Source organism: Pseudorca crassidens, chromosome 2 (assembly GCF_039906515.1).
Source record: "Pseudorca crassidens isolate mPseCra1 chromosome 2, mPseCra1.hap1, whole genome shotgun sequence".
In the NCBI taxonomy this organism is placed as follows: domain Eukaryota; kingdom Metazoa; phylum Chordata; class Mammalia; order Artiodactyla; family Delphinidae; genus Pseudorca; species Pseudorca crassidens.
Window position 1 is genome coordinate 129,563,502 of NC_090297.1, and position 17,500 is coordinate 129,581,001.

A 17,500-nucleotide genomic window follows, 5' to 3' on the forward strand; every position below is an offset into this window, starting at 1 on the left:
GTAAGCAGTTAGATATTTGTATCCTAAGCTTGGGAAATAAAGATTTTAAAAGTGGTTAAAGCTTGAAAATTGTGACTAGGAGTAGGTGGCCAAGTGTTGAGTGGGGAGACATTGAAGATTGGTATAGGAAGAGGATTGAGCCAAGTGAATGTAGAAGGATAAGCGCAGATCTAGGGGTGAAATCACAAGAGCACGAGGCCAGGAATGGCGAGGGAGGAAATTGTTTCCTGCAGGAGAGAATGCCTTAAGCATCAGGTACTTCAGGAAGGTTAGCTAAGGATTTGATTGGTAAATAAGAGACAAAGATCTTAGACTGTAAAACTTGGACAATTTCAGAGGAGTAGTGGGGCGGAAGTTAGACTGCAGTTGATTGAGGCTTGAATGGGAGACAAAATGTCATAATTCACCTCTGCAACTGGGAACAAAAGAGAAGCTGGGTACAAATCCAAAGTATTAGGGTACACTTTATTTTATATACAACTTTTATATACAAAGTTAGAATTTTAGAAAATTCAGTCTCTCCTTCTATTTTTCCTGGGTTTGGAAGTCAAACCCTCTGCTAGTGATTTGGCTGAATGAATACCCATCAAAATATGGAGTCAAGTGCTGAAAACCTTTTGTTGCCAACATTTAGAGGAATGGCATAGCAGATATTTTGAAAGTGAACTAATTTCTTTCTTCAGAAATAGTATAGTTAAGAAAGTATGTACAAACTGGCAACTAGTAGATAAAAAAGTTCTGGAGGTCTAATGCACAGCTTAGTGATTGTAGTCAGCAGTCTAGTGTGCCCTTTTTCCACGGGTTTCTCAAGGGTTGATTCAGTCAACCATTAATCAGTCTGTGGATCAGTCCATGGATCAGTTCCTGGTTGGTTGAATCTGTGGATGCAGAACCTGCAGATACATAGGGCCAACTGTACTATGTCATTTTATATAAGGGACACAAGCATCCATAGATTTTTGTGTCCATGGAGGAGTCCTGAATCCAATCTTTCCATAGATACCAAGGAATGACGGTACTGTATTATAAATTTTAAAGTTGCTAATAGACTAGATCATAATTGTTCTCACCACAAAAAAGAAATGATAATGACGTGACATGATAGAGGTGTTAGCTAATGCTACAGTGGTAATCGTATTGCAGTATATAAATGTATCAACACGTTGTATACTTTACACGTGTTACTTTAACATTATACAATGTTATATGTCAGTTATATCTCAATAAAAAAGAAATTATGCATCACTTGATATTTTCTTTTTTAAAAAAATTTATTAATTCATGGGAGGACTTTCAAAACAGCTGAAAGCAAAATTAGAATTTTGGAAGGTTCTGCTCCTTCAAATTTTATGTGCTTATTATTATTCTGTCATTTCAAAGTGATTTTTAAAATGACAGTTTTGAAGTACCCCAAAATGAATTCATATTGAAGATACTCATAACTTTAAACTATAGTGACATCACCTGTTGCTACACTAATAAATTGCCTAAGAAGTAATTTGATGAATTATTATTTCTTCCTTTTCCTATTACTGAAAATAAATGCTGTGAGTCCCATCATAAGATGTTTATTGGCAGGATTCTTTGATAGGAAAGTTATAACCTTTGTAGTAGTGTTTTTGTTTTGTTTTATAATTTTTAAAATCATAGAATAATTTTATATTCTTCTGGTTGTATTTTGCCTAAAGAACGATAAGACATTTAGGTGTTACCGCTTACTTTCAGATTTGCTTTGTATTGTACTATAGGGTGTATCTTACAATGAGACTACATCAAAGGAAATAAAATTGAATAAAGCAGTATTTCATTCTGGGTACTGAAATGAGAATAGGTCAGTTATTATAGGCCTTCATTGAAAACTTGAGGAGTTATTAGTTGATTGAAAAGGATTTATTGTGAAAAATTAGTATTTAAAGATTTGAAATTGTAAGCCAGAAAGGAGAGAATCCTTATGTACATAAACTCTTTTGCAATGCATTTAAAAAGTAATATGCAGTTGTTAAGAAAAGCAAGATGGCAAGCACAGTGACTTGGGATCCTTTCATTAAGTATTAGCTTTCCTTTCCCTTGTCTTTCATTTGTGGAGTTTAAGAAATTACACGTTACTACATTACCAAGGCCACATTACCAAGTGGCCTATTAGTGAGGAATAAATGATCCTCGTTATCTAAAGACTTTTAGTGTGTTGAAGATTTAATAAATAAAACAAAAGGCTTATCACCTGGAGAAAAATATGACAAGGAAGAGCTACTTGGGTATGATGGGGAAGTAGCAACCTAATTGATATTTAATAATGAAATTTTGCTTATTTCATAGTCAGATATACTTACTTTAGGTCCAGATAATATTCTTGTACTTAAGACTATGGTGTTACTCTTAAAATACTACTTGTTTGAAATTTTGAAATGAAATTATTTTCTATGGACAGAGGTACCTGCTTTTGTTCACAGTAATGGTGTGCAACATTTTTAGCTGTGTTGTTCTTCATAAAAGTATTTTCTACTTTTTGCTTGTGCCAAAATGTAGTAAAAATTGATGACAGCAGTTATGTTAGGCATAAAAGAGTAGAAGCATATGGAGATGGGAGCTTGGAAAATGCAGCACTTAACTTCATTGAACTCAGTGATCTTTTATTTTATAAATTAGGCATTTATGAATACTATAGAGTTTCAAGAAAAATAGGAGCAGATTTAGCTGCTTAGATGAAGTTAGTGTAAAATAGAGTTCATTTGTCAAGGGGGTCAGCCGAGTCAGCAGCATTGAAAACATGTAGGGGGTGGTTCTTGAATTCTTGCTTAATTTGGGGATGTGTGATAAACTACAAAGAACAATTTGAGGCAATTATAGAGAAAAAACAGTGTTATGAAAAAAGAAATGCTTATATAATATTCATTTTAAAGATACTCTTAAGAAATGTTGTTTACATTAGATTAGTTTAGGAAATCCAGAACATTTTGAGGCCAGCACAACATGTTTTAGTGTAGATTGACATTTCTTCAGATACAAAGCACATGTTGTAGAATTAGTAGGGTTTAAATAATTTAAATAATTTCTATTAGCATATCTGATTATCATGATGAACAAATTTTCTGAAAAAAATGTGTTGCTGCTTATTATGGAGATTTTTAAACTCTAATAATAATAACAAATTAAGTTATGTTTAGTTATTGGAGCATCTGACCTAAAAAGACATAGTGAAATTTACATTTGATTGAGAAAGACTCACCTATTCCAGTGTAGATACATAGTGTATGTGGGTTAATAGTATTCCTGAATTTTTTTTCATGTCTAAAATTCTATGCCATTTGAATTAGTGAATTATAAAAAGTTTTTAGCACAAATAATTCCATGACTGTTGTAGTCAAGTTAATTCAAAGTTAATTTATAATATCTATTGTAGTGGCACAGCAAAGATAAGATATTTAAAATACAACCTTATCCCCAAAGGAACTTTGTGTCACCTCCTATTAATAAGGAAATATATAAAAATTACCATTTTACTAGGAGGGCTATGATAAATACTAGGTGAAAATAATGTACAGAATGCTGTGGGGTTTAGAAAAAGGAGGGACAATAGTAGTAGAATGACACAAAGTTATGGTTAAAAGGAGTTCCTTTGAGGGTATATGTGAGTCATTTTCTGTGATCACAGCAGAGAGGGAATATTGTAGGGGTGGAAAAAATTTCCCTTCTTCCCTTTTAGATTCTTTGGCTTGTCTAATATTTAAATAAATATAAGACAGATTAATAGGAGGAAAATTTAATTATGTACATATGGGAGCACCATAAAGATATGAAGACACAAAAGGTTGCTGGTAATTGAAACTTACATACCATCCTGAGCCAAAGAAAGGGGAGGGATCTATGGATACAAAGGAGAGGAAGGCCATTCACAGGAAGCGAGAGGAGATGTTTGGAAAACAAAGGTTGCCCTGCTGTACAGGTAAGTTTCTTAGGTAAGAAGCTATCTCTGGTAATAGCTCTCTTCCTTTGCTCTGTAAATTTAGGCAAGTGAGAGAGAGGTAAAAGAGCTTTCCTGAATCTGCTAGGTTTTGATTGTCTTTAGCTCAAAATAGTAATCCTTATGCTTGTCACTGAACTCATGTTTGGCTGCCCGCCGGCTCGAAAGCCAAGCTCGAAAGCCAATACTCGCTCGAAAGCCAATACTCGTTTAGAAAGGAAAGGTTGCTTTATTCAGGAGGCCGGCAACCTGGGGAGAAGGCAGACTCATGTCCAAGAACCAACTCCTAAGATTCTGCTTGACCATGAAAGTTTTTTAAATGGAGAAAGGGGAAGTTAATCACATTTAATCATTTGGGGAGGGGATCAGAGTCTGTATTATCTTCCACTGTGTCCAGACTTTCTTCTGATTGGTTGGTGGTGAGGTAACAGGGTGGTGTTCCAGGAATCTGGTGCTCTACCTGGGTGGGGGGCCATAGTTCCTGCTGAAGAACTCAAAGATATGTTGTTAATGTATATTCCTTGAGGAGGAACCACGTCTCTGTCCCATGCTGCACTGTTGTTTCTTGACTGTTCCTCATTTGTTTCTGCATTCCCACGCTTCCCTAATTAGTAACTGTTTGAGTCTTCCCTTTGGTACTCCGGGAAGATCTGGGAGGCTGAATGAAGCTTATTTCCTACAAACAAGAAATGGGGAACACGGAAAGGATTTGTACCCTGGAGCAGCGGTCCCCAACCTTTTTGTCACCCAGGACTGGTTTCGTGGAAGACAGTTTTTCCCCGGACTGGGGTGGGGGTGGGGGGATGGTTCAGGTGGCAATGAAAACGATGGGGAGTGATGGGTAGCGGCAGAGGGAGCTTCGCTCACTCACCCATTGCTCACCTTCTGCTGTGCGGCCCGGCTCCTGACAGGCTGTGGACTAGTACGGGGATTGGAGACCCCTGCCCTAGAGGGCCCCACGGGGTCCTGCTTGGTTTCATGCTAATGTGGCATATTTTGGGGTGACAAATTCTGCTCCCCTGCAGTATATTTTAGCATGTAAGATACTGTCTGTGCTATCACTTTGTAGACTGTAAAGTGACACAAAAGGGTAACCCCAAATATTAATGATTTGATTCTGATAGTAGGCATGTGGCTAGTTCCCCATTCTGTCATTTGGTAGTTGTGTCCATGAGCTTCAGCTTCTTCATATGTAAAATGGAGGTAAACATAATACCTACCATGTAGCGTTGTTTGCTCATTTACTTATTAATTAAATCAACATTTATTAAGTGCCTGCTCTGACAGATTACTATTGTAGATGTTGGGGATATAGTGGTAAATGCTGCAGATGAAGTCCCTGCTTCATGAAGCTTACATTGTATGTATGGAGGATACATGGAGGGGACAGACGGGCAGGCAAACAAATGGCAAGATAGCAGATAGTAACAGAGTGCTATGATGACTTGGTGGATATTGGGTGGTCAAGGAAGGCCTCTGTAAGAAAGTGATATTTAAATGTCTAAGGTCTGAGTGACAAGAGGGGACTTAACCAAATGAAGATCTGGGAAAAAAAGACCTTTCAAGGAAAAAAAAAAAGACCTTTCAAGGGATGAGCTTGGGTTGTTGCCAGGATTGAATGCTTGCTATCCTTATTGTTATTAACATAATTATTTGCCCAGAAAGATTTCTAGAAGAGCACTAGAATAGGATGTGGAAGCCACTTTTGCTTCTTAGTTATTCTTCGTATTGTACCACAGGTTAGACTATCTCATGCCTCAAAGTGTTATATCATTTAACAGCACAAAACAGTACCAGAAGTAACACTTCCATAGCACTTACTATGTGCTGAGCACTGTTCCAAGTACTTTACCTGTTTTTTGGGTTTTTTTTTTTTTGCATCTGCTAGGAATAAAATTTACCTTCAGAAAAGAGAAGTCTCATGAAACAGGCGAGAAGGGTGTTAGGGTGGAAGAAATTTTCCTCTACTCTTTTAGGTTCTTCTGGCTGGCCTAAGAATTACATTGACATGAGATAGATTAACAGGAGAAAATCAAACAAAAGTTTAGTAACATGTATACATGGTAGAGACCCAGGAAAACTGAGTAATTCTCCAAAATGGCTGAAGCTCTTACTTCAATACCATCTTCAGTTGAAGACAAAAGAGGATGTTGGGGGTAGTGTTTTGGAACTTCAGAGGGAAAAAAGGCAGTTCACATGGAGATGGAAAAGAAAATATTTGGTAAATAGATGTTTGCTGGGCCATGCAGAGACAATGGGACACAGAATGGACTGTGATCTCTAGGCCCTGCTGAGTTTCCCCCATCACACCTAGCCCATATCCTTTGCAGACATCTCTTACTGCAGCTCTATTCCAGGAACAGGCCCTCTATCTAAATTTAGGCAGTTAGGGGGAAGGTCAAAGATTTTTCCTGAGTCTTTTTGGCCTTGATTTGTTCCATCTCTAAATAATTTGCATGCCAAAGAGACATTTTGGGGTGGCAAGTTTTGCTCCCCTACAAGGGGAAGTTATAGAGAAATGAGAGGCAGAGTTGTAATGTCCAAGAGACCTAAAGTAAGACTGGAGGTCAAGTGTTAAGGGGGAGGAAAAGCTCCTCTCTTGACAAGTCTGTTCTCCAAAGCCTATCATCCTGTTTTGTGTTTTCAGTCAAGAGATAGTTTAGAGGGAGGAGCCTTGTCTGAAGAAAAGGGTAGGTTTTAGGGAATGACAAAAGGTCATCACAGTCTTATCTGCTCTCAGAAGCTCCTGTGGCTTGGCCCTTAATAGCGGAAAGTGAGCCACCTCTTCTTTCCTCTCTAGGAGAGCATGAGCCAGGCTGGAAGTAGAAGTAGCTGCCCTTTCTTAGATCTTTTTCCTAGCACAGGCCTCATTTAGGCTTTTTATGGGCTCTGGGCTAAATATAGGTTTAATGTTAAAATAACTTTTTTTTTTATCCTCCTCTCAAATCTCTTCTTTGCTTTCAGGTGCCTTAACATTCCTTTCAGTTGGAGGCAAAGTCTTTTATCAGTTATTAGAGTTAAAAAGCATAAGAGGAAAATTCCCTTTTGAAGATGCATGTTGATTTGAACCTATTTAAATCAAAGTATAATCAGTTGGGATGGATAAATTGGGAATTTGGGATTAGCAGATACACACTACTGTATAAATTAGATAAAAACAAGGACCTACTGTATAGCACAGGGAACTATATTCAATATCTTGTAATAACGTATAATGGAAAGAAATCTGGAAAAGAATATATATACACACACACACACACACGCATATAAAACTGAATCACTTTGCTGTATACCTGAAACATTGTAAATCAACTATACTTCAATTGAAAAATAAAAAAGTATAATCAGTAAGTTACCAAGAGTAACTATGTGAGTTGAAGGATGTTACTGTGGTAGTTATTTTGCAATATATATTGATATAGTGTATCAGGTCATTATGCTGTACACCTTAAACTTGGTGCATTTTTTCTAAGTTGTCCAATTAATATGCATAGGGCCATTTGCAGTATTTATTTATTATCCATTTGATGTCATGGGGTCTGTAGTGATATCCACTCTTTTGTTCCTGGTATTGGTAATTTGTATCTTCTTTCTTTTTTGCTTTGGGAATTTAGCTAGAGGTTTATCAATTCATTGGTCTTTGTAAAGAACTACGTTTTGGTTTCATTGATTTTTAATTTTTTCTGTCCCCGGTTTTATTGATTTGTGCTATTATCTTTATTTTCTCACTTCTGCTAGTTTTAGATTATTTTGTGCTTCTTTTCCTAGTTTCTTAAGGTGGAAGTTTAGGTTATTGATTTTTGGATGTCTCACTTGAAATACTTGCAAGCATTTATAGCTCTAAATCTCCCTATGTACACTGTTTAGATGTATCCCACTAATTTTGATTTATTGTATTTTCATTTTTGTTCAGTTCAAAATATTTTCTAATTTGAGCCTTCCTCTTTGGCTTAGATCCATGGAGTATTTAGAAGTGTGTTATTTTATTCCCGAGTATTTGGGGATTTTTCAGATGTATTTCTGTTGTTGATTTCCAGTTTACTTGTATCACGGTCACTAAACATATTATTTCACGTTTAAAAATTTTCTTAAAGTTTGTTTTATAATCCAGGAAATGGTTTGTTTTGGTGAATGTTCCATTTGCATTTGAAAAGAATATGTACTCTGCTGTTATTCGGTGGAGTGGTATATAAATATCAGATCCTGCTGTTGATGGTGTTCAGTTCTTCTATAAGATTGCTGAATTTTTGTAAACTTCTTTTCGTTACTGTGAGAAGAATGTTGATGTCTCCAATTATAAATATGAATTGGTCCCTCTCCTTTCATTTCTTTGAATTTTTTGCTTCATATATTTGAAATCCTGTTGTTAGGTGCATACACTTACAAGATTCTTATGTGTTCTTGTTGAGTTGATCCTTTCAACATGGTGCAGTGTCCTTCTTTATACGCAGTGATTTTTTTTTTCTTGTTTGGTAGTCTGCTTTGTCTTTTATTAATATAGTCTCTTCAGCTTTCTTTTGATTAGTGTTTTTGTGGTATGTCTTCTAAGCTCATTTTACCTTCAACTTGCCTATGTCACTACATTTAAAGTGGGTTTTTTTGTAGACAGAAAATAGTTGTCTTTTTTTAAACATAATCTGAGAATTTTGTTTTTTAATTGTTTAGGCAGTTTATATTTAACATAAATATTGATATGTTTAAATTTAAGTTTACTATTTTATTATTTGTTTCCTACTTGTTTCTTATTTTACATTTCTTTATTTCTCCTTTGCTGTCATCTTTTGGATTATTTGAACAGTTAGTATTTCATTTTTATTATATTTCTTTATATAATTATTTTAATGGTTGCTCTAGGGATTGAGGTCTTTGTTTCTTAAATATAGCAGAAATGCAATAAAAATTTGGTTGGTTTAAACCTAACCATTTAACTTTCCACGGCTGTCTTCTTCTTCTTTTTTTTTCTATGTTTAATGTAGTAGACAGTTTTACATTTTATTATTTGCTAAATGATTTGAAAATGCACCCGAAATTTGGTTTATGGTTCAAAAGTAATTCTTGAAAACAGTGAATAAAGTAGTTTTATTTTTATAATTTAAATGGATTACAATACAGGTAGATATTAGAGATATTATTTCTCTATCTATGCCTATATTCTTCTTTTTTTATTTTTAGAATTTTATTTATTTATTTTTATACAGCAGGTTCTCATTAGTTATCCATTTTATACATATTAGTTTACACATGTCAATCCCAATCTCCCAATTAATCCCACCACCACCCCCACCCCTCCACCCCCGCCACTTTCCCACGTTGGTGTCCATACCTTTGTTCTCTACATCCGTGTCTCTATTTCTGCCCTGCAGACTGGTTCATCTGTACCATTTTTCTAGATTCCACATATATGCATTAATATATGATATTTGTTTTTCTCTTTCTGACTTACTTCACTCTGTATGACAGTCTCTAGATCCATCCATGTCTCTACAAATGACCCAATTTCATTCCATTTTATGGCTGAGTAATAGTCCATTGTATATATGTACCACATCTTCTTTATCCATTCGTCTATCAATGGGCATTTAGGTTGCTTCCATGACCTGGCTAATGTAAATAGTGCTGCAGTGAACATTGGGGTGCATGTATCTTTTTGAATTATGGTTTTCTCTGGGTATATGCCCAGTAGTGGGATTGCTGGGTCATATGGTAGTTCTATTTTTAGTTTTTTAAGGAACCTCCATACTGTTCTCCATAGTGACTGTATCAATCAATTTACATTCCCACCAACAGTGCAAGAGGGTTCCCTTTTCTCCACACCCTCTCCAGCATTTGTTGTTTGTAGATTTTCTGATGATGCCCATTCTAACTGGTGTGAGGTGATACCTCATTGTAGTCTTGATTTGCATTTCTCTAATAATTAGTGATGTTGAGCAGCTTTTCATGAGCTTCTTGTGCATCTGTATGTCTTCTTTGAAGAAATGTCTATTTAGGTCTTCTGCCCATTTTTGGATTGGGTTGTTTGTTTTTTTTAACATTGAGCTGCATGAGCTGTTTATATATTTTGGAGATTAATCCATTTATTCTTTCCATTACTTTAGGAGGTGGGTCAAAAATGATCTTGCTGTGATTTACATCAAAGAGTGTTCTTCCTATGTTTTCCTCTAAGAGTTTTATAATGTCCGGTCTTACATTTAGGTCTCTAATCCATTTTGAGTTTACTTTTGTTTATGGTGTTAGGGAGTGTTCTAATTTCATTCTTTCACATGTAGCTGTCCAGTTTTCCCAGCACCACTTATTGAAGAGGCTGTCTTTTCTCCATTGTATATCCCGGCCTCCTTTGTCATAGATTAGTTGACCATAGGTGCGTGGGTTTATCTCTGGGCTTTCTATCCTGTTCCATTGGTCTATATTTCTGTTTTTGTGCTAGTACCATATTGTCTTGATTACTGTAGCTTTGTAGTATAGTCTGAAGTCAGGGAGTCTGATTCCTGCCGCTCCTTTTTTTTCCCTCAAGACTGCTTTGACTGTTCAGGCTCTTTTGTGTCTTCATACAAATTTTAAGGTTTTTTGTTCTAGTGCTGTAAAAAATGCCATTGGTAACTTGATAGGGATTGCACTGAATCTGTAGATTGCTTTGGGTAGTATAGTCATTTTCACAATATTGATTCTTCCAATCCAAGAACATGGTGTATCTCTCCATCTCTTTGTATCATCTTTAATTTCTTTCATCAGTGTCTTATAGTTTTCTGCACACAGGTCTTTTGTCTCCCTAGGTAGGTTTATTCCTAGGTATTTTATTCTTTTTGTTGCAGTGGTAAATGGGAGTGTTTCCTTAATTTCTCTTTTAGATTTTTCATCATTAGTGTATAGGAATCCAAGAGATTTCTGTGCATTAATTTTGTATCCTGCAACTTTACCAAATTCATTGATTAGCTTTAGTAGCTTTCTGGTAACATCTTTAGGATTCTCTATGTATAGTATCATGTCATCTGCAAACAGTGATAGTTTTACTTCTTCTTTTCCAATTTGTATTCCTTTTATTTCTTTTTCTTCTCTGATTGCTGTGGCTAGGACTTCCAAAACTATGTTGAATAATAGTGGCGAGAGTGGACATCCTTGTCTTGCTCCTGATCTTAGAGGAAATGCTTTCAGTTTTTCACCATGGAGAATGATGTTTACTGTAGGTTTGTCGTATGTGGCCTTTATTATGTTGAAGTAGGTTCCCTCTATGCCCACTTTCTGGAGAGTTTTTATCATAAATCGGTGTTGAATTTTGTCAAGAGCTTTTTCTGCATCTATTGAGATGATCATATGGTTTTTCTTCTTCAATTTGTTAATATGGTGTATCACATTGATTTGCGTATATTGAAGAATCCTTGCATCCCTGGGATGAATCCCACTTGATCATGGTGTATGATCCTTTTAATGTGTTGTTGGATTCTGTTTGCTAGTATTTTGTGGAGGATTTTTGCATCTATATTCATGAGTGATATTGGTCTGTAATTTTCTTTTTTTGTAGTATCTTTGTCTGGTTTTGGTATCAGGGTAATGGTGACCTCATAGAATGAGTTTGGGAGTGTTCCTTTCTTTGCAATTGTTTGGAAGAGTTTGAGAAGGGTGGGTATTAGCTCTTCTCTAAATGTTTGATAGAATTCACCTGTGAAGCCATCTGGTCCTGGACTTTGGTTTGTTGGAAGATTTTTAATCACAATTTCAATTTCATTACTTGTGATTGGTCTGTTCATATTTTCTATTTCTTTCTGGTTCAGTCTTGGAAGCTTATACCTTTCTAAGAATTTGTCCATTTCTTCCAGGTTGTCCATTTTATTGGCATAGAGTTTCTTGTAGTAGTCTCTTAGGATGCTTTGTATTTCTGCGGTGTCTGTTGTAACTTCTCCTTTATCATTTCTAATTTTATTGATTTGAGTCCTCTCCCTCTTTTTCTTGATGAGTCTAGCTAATGGTTTATCAATTTTGTTTATCTTCTCAAAGAACCAGCTTTTAATTTTATTGATATTTGCTATTGTTTTCTTTGTTTCTATTTCATTTATTTCTGCTCTGTTCTTTATGATATCTTTCCTTCTACTAACTTTGGGTTTTGTTTGTCCCTCTTTCTCTAGTTCCTTTATGTGTAAAGTTAGATTTATATTATTCATATTTTATTTTCTTTAGAGTCTAGTATGGTGGTACAAACATTGCAATAATAATAATATTATTATAAATTTGTTCCAGCACTTTGGTTTATGTCCAAAGTATTGTTATATTTAATCTTCTTAATAATTTTAAGGTGGTTTATTTCCATTTTATTGTTATAGATACTGTGACTCAGAAAAGTTAAGTATTTTGTCCAAGAGCACACTCTTATTAGTAGTGAAATTTGAGTTCAGACTCAGATCTATTTGACTCTAAAATTCATGTTTTACCATTAGTCTATTCATTTATTCCACTCATTTGTTGAGTACCTTCTATGTGTCAGGTACCATATTATTTCTGATTGAAAGTCAACATAGGGACAGTCTGAGGTCTGGCTCGGCGGGGAGGTTCAGTGGTGGGACCAGCTGGGAAGATGCCCGTGGCGGTGATGGCGGAAAGTTCCTTTAGTTTCAGAAAGTTGCTGGATCAGTGCGAGAACCAGGAGCTCGAGGCTCCAGGAGGAATTGCTACACCCCCAGTGTATGGTCAGCTTCTAGCTTTATATCTGCTTTATAATGACATGAATAATGCAAGATATCTTTGGAAAAGAATACCACCTGCTATAAAATCTGCAAATTCTGAACTTGGGGGAATTTGGTCGGTAGGACAAAGAATCTGGCAGAGAGATTTCCCTGGGATCTATACCACCATCAGCGCTCACCCATGGTCTGAGACGGTCCAGCCAATCATGGAGGCACTTAGAGATGCCACCTGGAGGCGAGCCTTCTCCCTGGTCTCTCAGGCATATACCTCCGTTATTGCTGACGATTTCGCAGCCTTTGTTGGACTTCCCGTGGAAGAGGCTGTGAAAGGTATCCTAGAACAAGGATGGCAGGCCGACTCCACCACAAGGATGGTCATGCCCAGAAAGCCAGTTGCAGGGGCCCTGGTTGTTTCCTTTAACAGGTTTATTCCCTTTTCAGAGCCTGCCCCTGTTCCACCCATCCCCAATGAACAGCAGTTAGTCAGACTCACTGATTATGTGGCTTTCCTCGAAAACTGACTTATCATTCTGAGTTCAAGATCCACCTTCAGCATCCTGAATACTGACAGAAAAATGTAAAATTTTTATTTTCAATTTTATTGGATGGATTAAGCACCTCAGCATTCCTTACTGAGTATGTGATAAAATACGTATATAATATAAAATATATTATATATATTTTGTCCTTAAACATGCTGAATGGTTGTTGAAACAATTCTCATTTTGTAATATTTGACAGTTTGGATGGAGCCCGTCAGTATTAGGCAGTCAGTTTATATTTCCTAGTGACTCGTGAAATACAGCTCTCCTACTTCATGTAGAACAGTGGTTGTCAGCTGTTTTCTTCTGCCCCAGCACACTCCCATCTCTACCACAGGTTGATAGTTACAGTGATACGTCTGGGGTTTGAGGAGGACTGTCCCCAGGGGCAGGATCTGAAGTGCCGGGGACTCTAATTCACCCCCTTTGGAGAATATGCTCTTTTTCTCTCCCCTCCTGAGAATCACAAATATAAAATGCTGAGATAGAGCTGAGGAACAAAGGCCATATCCCTAGTAAACCAGCTTGTTAACTTTAGATTTTTTTCTGAGAGTGTGAGTACATCCATTGCTGGCAGTGGAGGGCTTGCCATGAAAATGGGACTTGTTAAAGACATTCATGAGAAGTATTAAGTTGTAATATTTCCTTTCAGAAGAAGGGAAACGTAAGTGTGGAATGCATTGTTTGGGAAAGAAGCGATTAAGTGATACACTTTGTACGACTGTCCTGCAGCCTCTTGGCTGCTTATATTTGGCCCTTGGGTCAAGTTCTGCCCTTTGGAGAAATACTGAACAAGTCTTTCATTTTTTGTTTGACAGCCCTCTGAATATTTGAAGTTGTTTATTGTATCTTCAGGTTAAAACCACCCCCTAGTTCATTTATTCTGCATTTGTTCAATAAGTATTTAATTGAATTTTTCAACTGTTTTTTCTAAGGTAGTTTCTAGAAGTTTCACTATCCTGTCTTCCTGTGGTTGTGTTCTAGTTTGTCATTGTCTCTTTTAAATTACAAATTTCTTAATTAAATAGAAATGACCTAAAAAAAAAAAAAGGAAGTCAACATAATCCTTGCGCATATAATGCTTCCTCTCTTCTGGATGAGATAGCCATTAAACAAATAAATATAATAATAAGAATTATGTGTAGTTATATTGTAGTAAGTGCAGTAAAGGAGAAGGACAGGGTTTGCTGGGAATCAAAAACATGGAAACTTCATTTAGCTTCTTTGTAAAGTGACATTAGGAGGTAAGGATCCAGGATTGATGGGAGTTAGCAAAGAGTAGGAGGAAAAGCTGTATTGGCAGAAAGAAAAGAATGTCCCAAGACCTTGAGTGGGGAAAGAATTTAAAGTTCCCAGAGCTGAAACAAGGCCAGAGTGGCTGAAATGTAGTAACAGTCTTTAGGTGTGAGATGAGGCTTGAGAGAGAGGCAAGGTCCAATTTATTTAGGGCTGTGTAGGCTGTGCTAGGTTGGTTAATTGGCTGTTGCCTTAATTTTTCCTCCTTAACCAATGGCCATTTAGAATATAAACCATTTATAAGGTGATAAGTGTCTGCTTCGATGAATTAGCTGATGGATATAGCTGGTATCTCTTTACCTCAGAGCAAGGTAGTCAGTCCTGAGAATCCAGCATCACTTGCTTATCTGTCTGCCCTGGAATCTGTGCTGTCTCAGGTTTTTCTGATAAAAGAAATCGAGTTTTCTCAAAATGGTTAGTAGGTTTCATTGTATTGGTTAAAATAATACTAAAAGAACGATACATTTAGACTACTATGTGAAGAACAATATACTTTAAAATTTTTTCTCAACTTCAGACATGCTGTAGATCAAACATGACATGCTGCTCTTCATTTTAGCTCTTTTTAAGGACCACTGAAATATACTATCTTTCAATGTTTTCTTCAGATTCCCTTTTTAAAAAAAAATATTTGTTTATTTGGCTGCGCTGGGTCTTAGTTGCAGCATGTGGGATCTAGTTCCCTAACCAGGGATTGAATCTGGGCCCCTTGCATTGGGAGCGTGGAGTCTTAACCACTGGACCACCAGGGAAGTCCCTTCTTCAAATTTCTAATGTTGGGGCTTCCCTGGTGGTGCAGTGGTTGAGAGTCCGCCTGCCGATGCAGGGGACACGGGTTCGTGCCCCGGTCCGGGAAGATCTCACATGCTGCGGAGCGGCTAGGCCCGTGAGCCATGGCCGCTGAGCCTGTGCATCCGGAGCCTGTGCTCCGCAATGGGAGAGGCCACAACAGTGAGAGGCCCGCGTAACGCAAAAAGAAAACAAAAAACCAAAACATTTCTAATGTTGAAACATGTGTTTATATCTTTCTCAGTCTGAGGGAAAAGGCCATACCAATGCTGGAGATGCAATATATGAGGTGGTGAGTCTACAGCGAGAGTCTGAGAAGGAGGAACCAATCACTCCTACTAGTGGAGGGGGCCCATTGTCACCCCAGGAGGATGAAGCAGAAGAGGGTAAGAAGTGAAATTTATTCAGTTCCCTCTCTTTACATAGCTGCTTTACTTATAATCCTGAACGATGTGTGGTGTGTATGTGTGTGTGTGTGTGTGTGTGTGTGTGCGTGTGCGTGTGTGCGTGCCTATGGGAGGGATAAAGCGAGGAGTGGTAATTCTCTGTAGTCTCTGCTACTCTTAGACTAGATTCTACTAGATGCAGAAGAGAATTTGGTCTATTTGGTTCCTTGGTTGAATACTCCCCAGTCCCACTTATACAACTATTTAAATTTGACAGCCTAACTTTTTTGTCTTGCTTCCTATTTTAAGTACTTTTGAAGTGTTAAATGAGAACTTTCAAATTCTCTTAAGTGTTTTTAGAATTTCAGTGATATTTCATGTCGTACTCCTCATTTGACGTTATTCAGTTCTGACTTGTTTTTTGTTGTTGCCTTTTCACTTACCATTCACTTTTTGAAATACTAGCTGGTATCTTCTCTGTTTACTACTTGAATGCTGCTGAGAGATGCTAACCAACCTCAGGAGAGTCACACTTCATTTGGCCCTTTGAAAAGGGCATTTTAGAATTCTCAGTCTTTCTCTCTATGAAACCATTCCTTTCTTTGATTGCCATAAAAATAAGTTATTTTTAGCTAATATTTGTTGAGTGCTTAGTATGCTAGACATTATTCTGAGTGTTTCATTTAAAAAATTATGAAGATATAAATTACATACAATAGAATGTACATGTTTTAAGTGTATGGTTCATCAAATTTTGACAAGTGGATATACATCTGTATAACTACCGCAAGAATCATGATATAAAACATTTCCATTAACCACCCCTCCCTCCCCCCTCCCCCCGGCCAAATTTCCCTCATGCCCCTTTACAGTCCATCTTTTCCCCTCACTTGTGGTCTTTGTCAATCACTAATCTGTGTTCCGTCACCATGTTTTGCCTCTTCTACAATTTCATATAAAATGAATCATATAGTACAGACTTTTGTATTGATATATAGCATCTTTCACATAGCGTAAAACTTTTGAGATTTATATATGTTGTATCAATAGGTGGTTCCTTTTTATTGTTAGTAGTAATCTGTTGTAAAGATACGCCACGATTTGTTTATCTGTCTATTCACCAGTTAATGGTGAATTTGTTTTTAGCTATTGGCTATTAGGAATAGAGCTGCTATGAACATTTGAGTATGAGTCTTTGGTGAATATGTGCTTTCATTTCTCTTGGGTAAACACCTAGGAGTGGAATGGCTATGTCTTACAGTAAGCGTATGTTGTTGATAACTTTGTAGGAAACAACTGAGCTGTTTTTCAAAGTAGCTGTGCCATTTTCCTTACTGATGAGTCAGTTGCTTTGAATCCTTATCAACATTCGGCATTGTCAGTTTTTAAAATTTTAGCCATTCTAGAGGGTGTATAATCATTTCTTGTGATATTAAGTTGAATTTCTCTAATGACTAATTCTGTCGTGCATCTTTTTCTGTGGTATTTGCCATCTGTTTATCTTCTTGGTCAAGACTCTATTCAAATCTGTTGACCATTTTAAAATTGGGTTATTTGTCTCCTTGTTGATTATTTTTTCCTTGTTGATTTTTAAGATTTCTTTATATATGTTGGCAAAGGTCCTTTATCGGGTATATTTTGCAAATATTTTCTCCCTCTCTGTAGTTTGCCTTTTCATTTTCTGAACAATATCTTTTTTTTTAACATCTTTATTGGAGTATAATTTCTGCTTTATAACAGAAATTGTGTTAATGGTGTGTTAATTTCTGCTTTATAACAAAGTGAATCAGCTATACATATACATATATCCCCATATCCCCTCCCTCTTGTGCCTCCCACTGACCCTCCCGATCC

General features: G+C 36.7%; 1 protein-coding gene and 1 pseudogene across 7 annotated transcripts in view; both read left to right on the forward strand.

Annotated features, from left to right (window-relative positions):
- Window positions 1–17,500, forward strand: part of RABGAP1L (RAB GTPase activating protein 1 like) — a 687,421-nt gene that overhangs the window by 118,718 nt on the left and 551,203 nt on the right. For all 7 annotated transcript variants that reach the window (XM_067728697.1, XM_067728698.1, XM_067728699.1 and 4 more), the window contains one exon: window positions 15,505–15,646. In XM_067728697.1, coding sequence (XP_067584798.1) covers window positions 15,505–15,646 — 142 coding nt within the window. The remainder of the gene's footprint in view (window positions 1–15,504; window positions 15,647–17,500) is intronic.
- LOC137219721 (COP9 signalosome complex subunit 8 pseudogene) lies at window positions 12,473–14,225 on the forward strand (annotated as a pseudogene).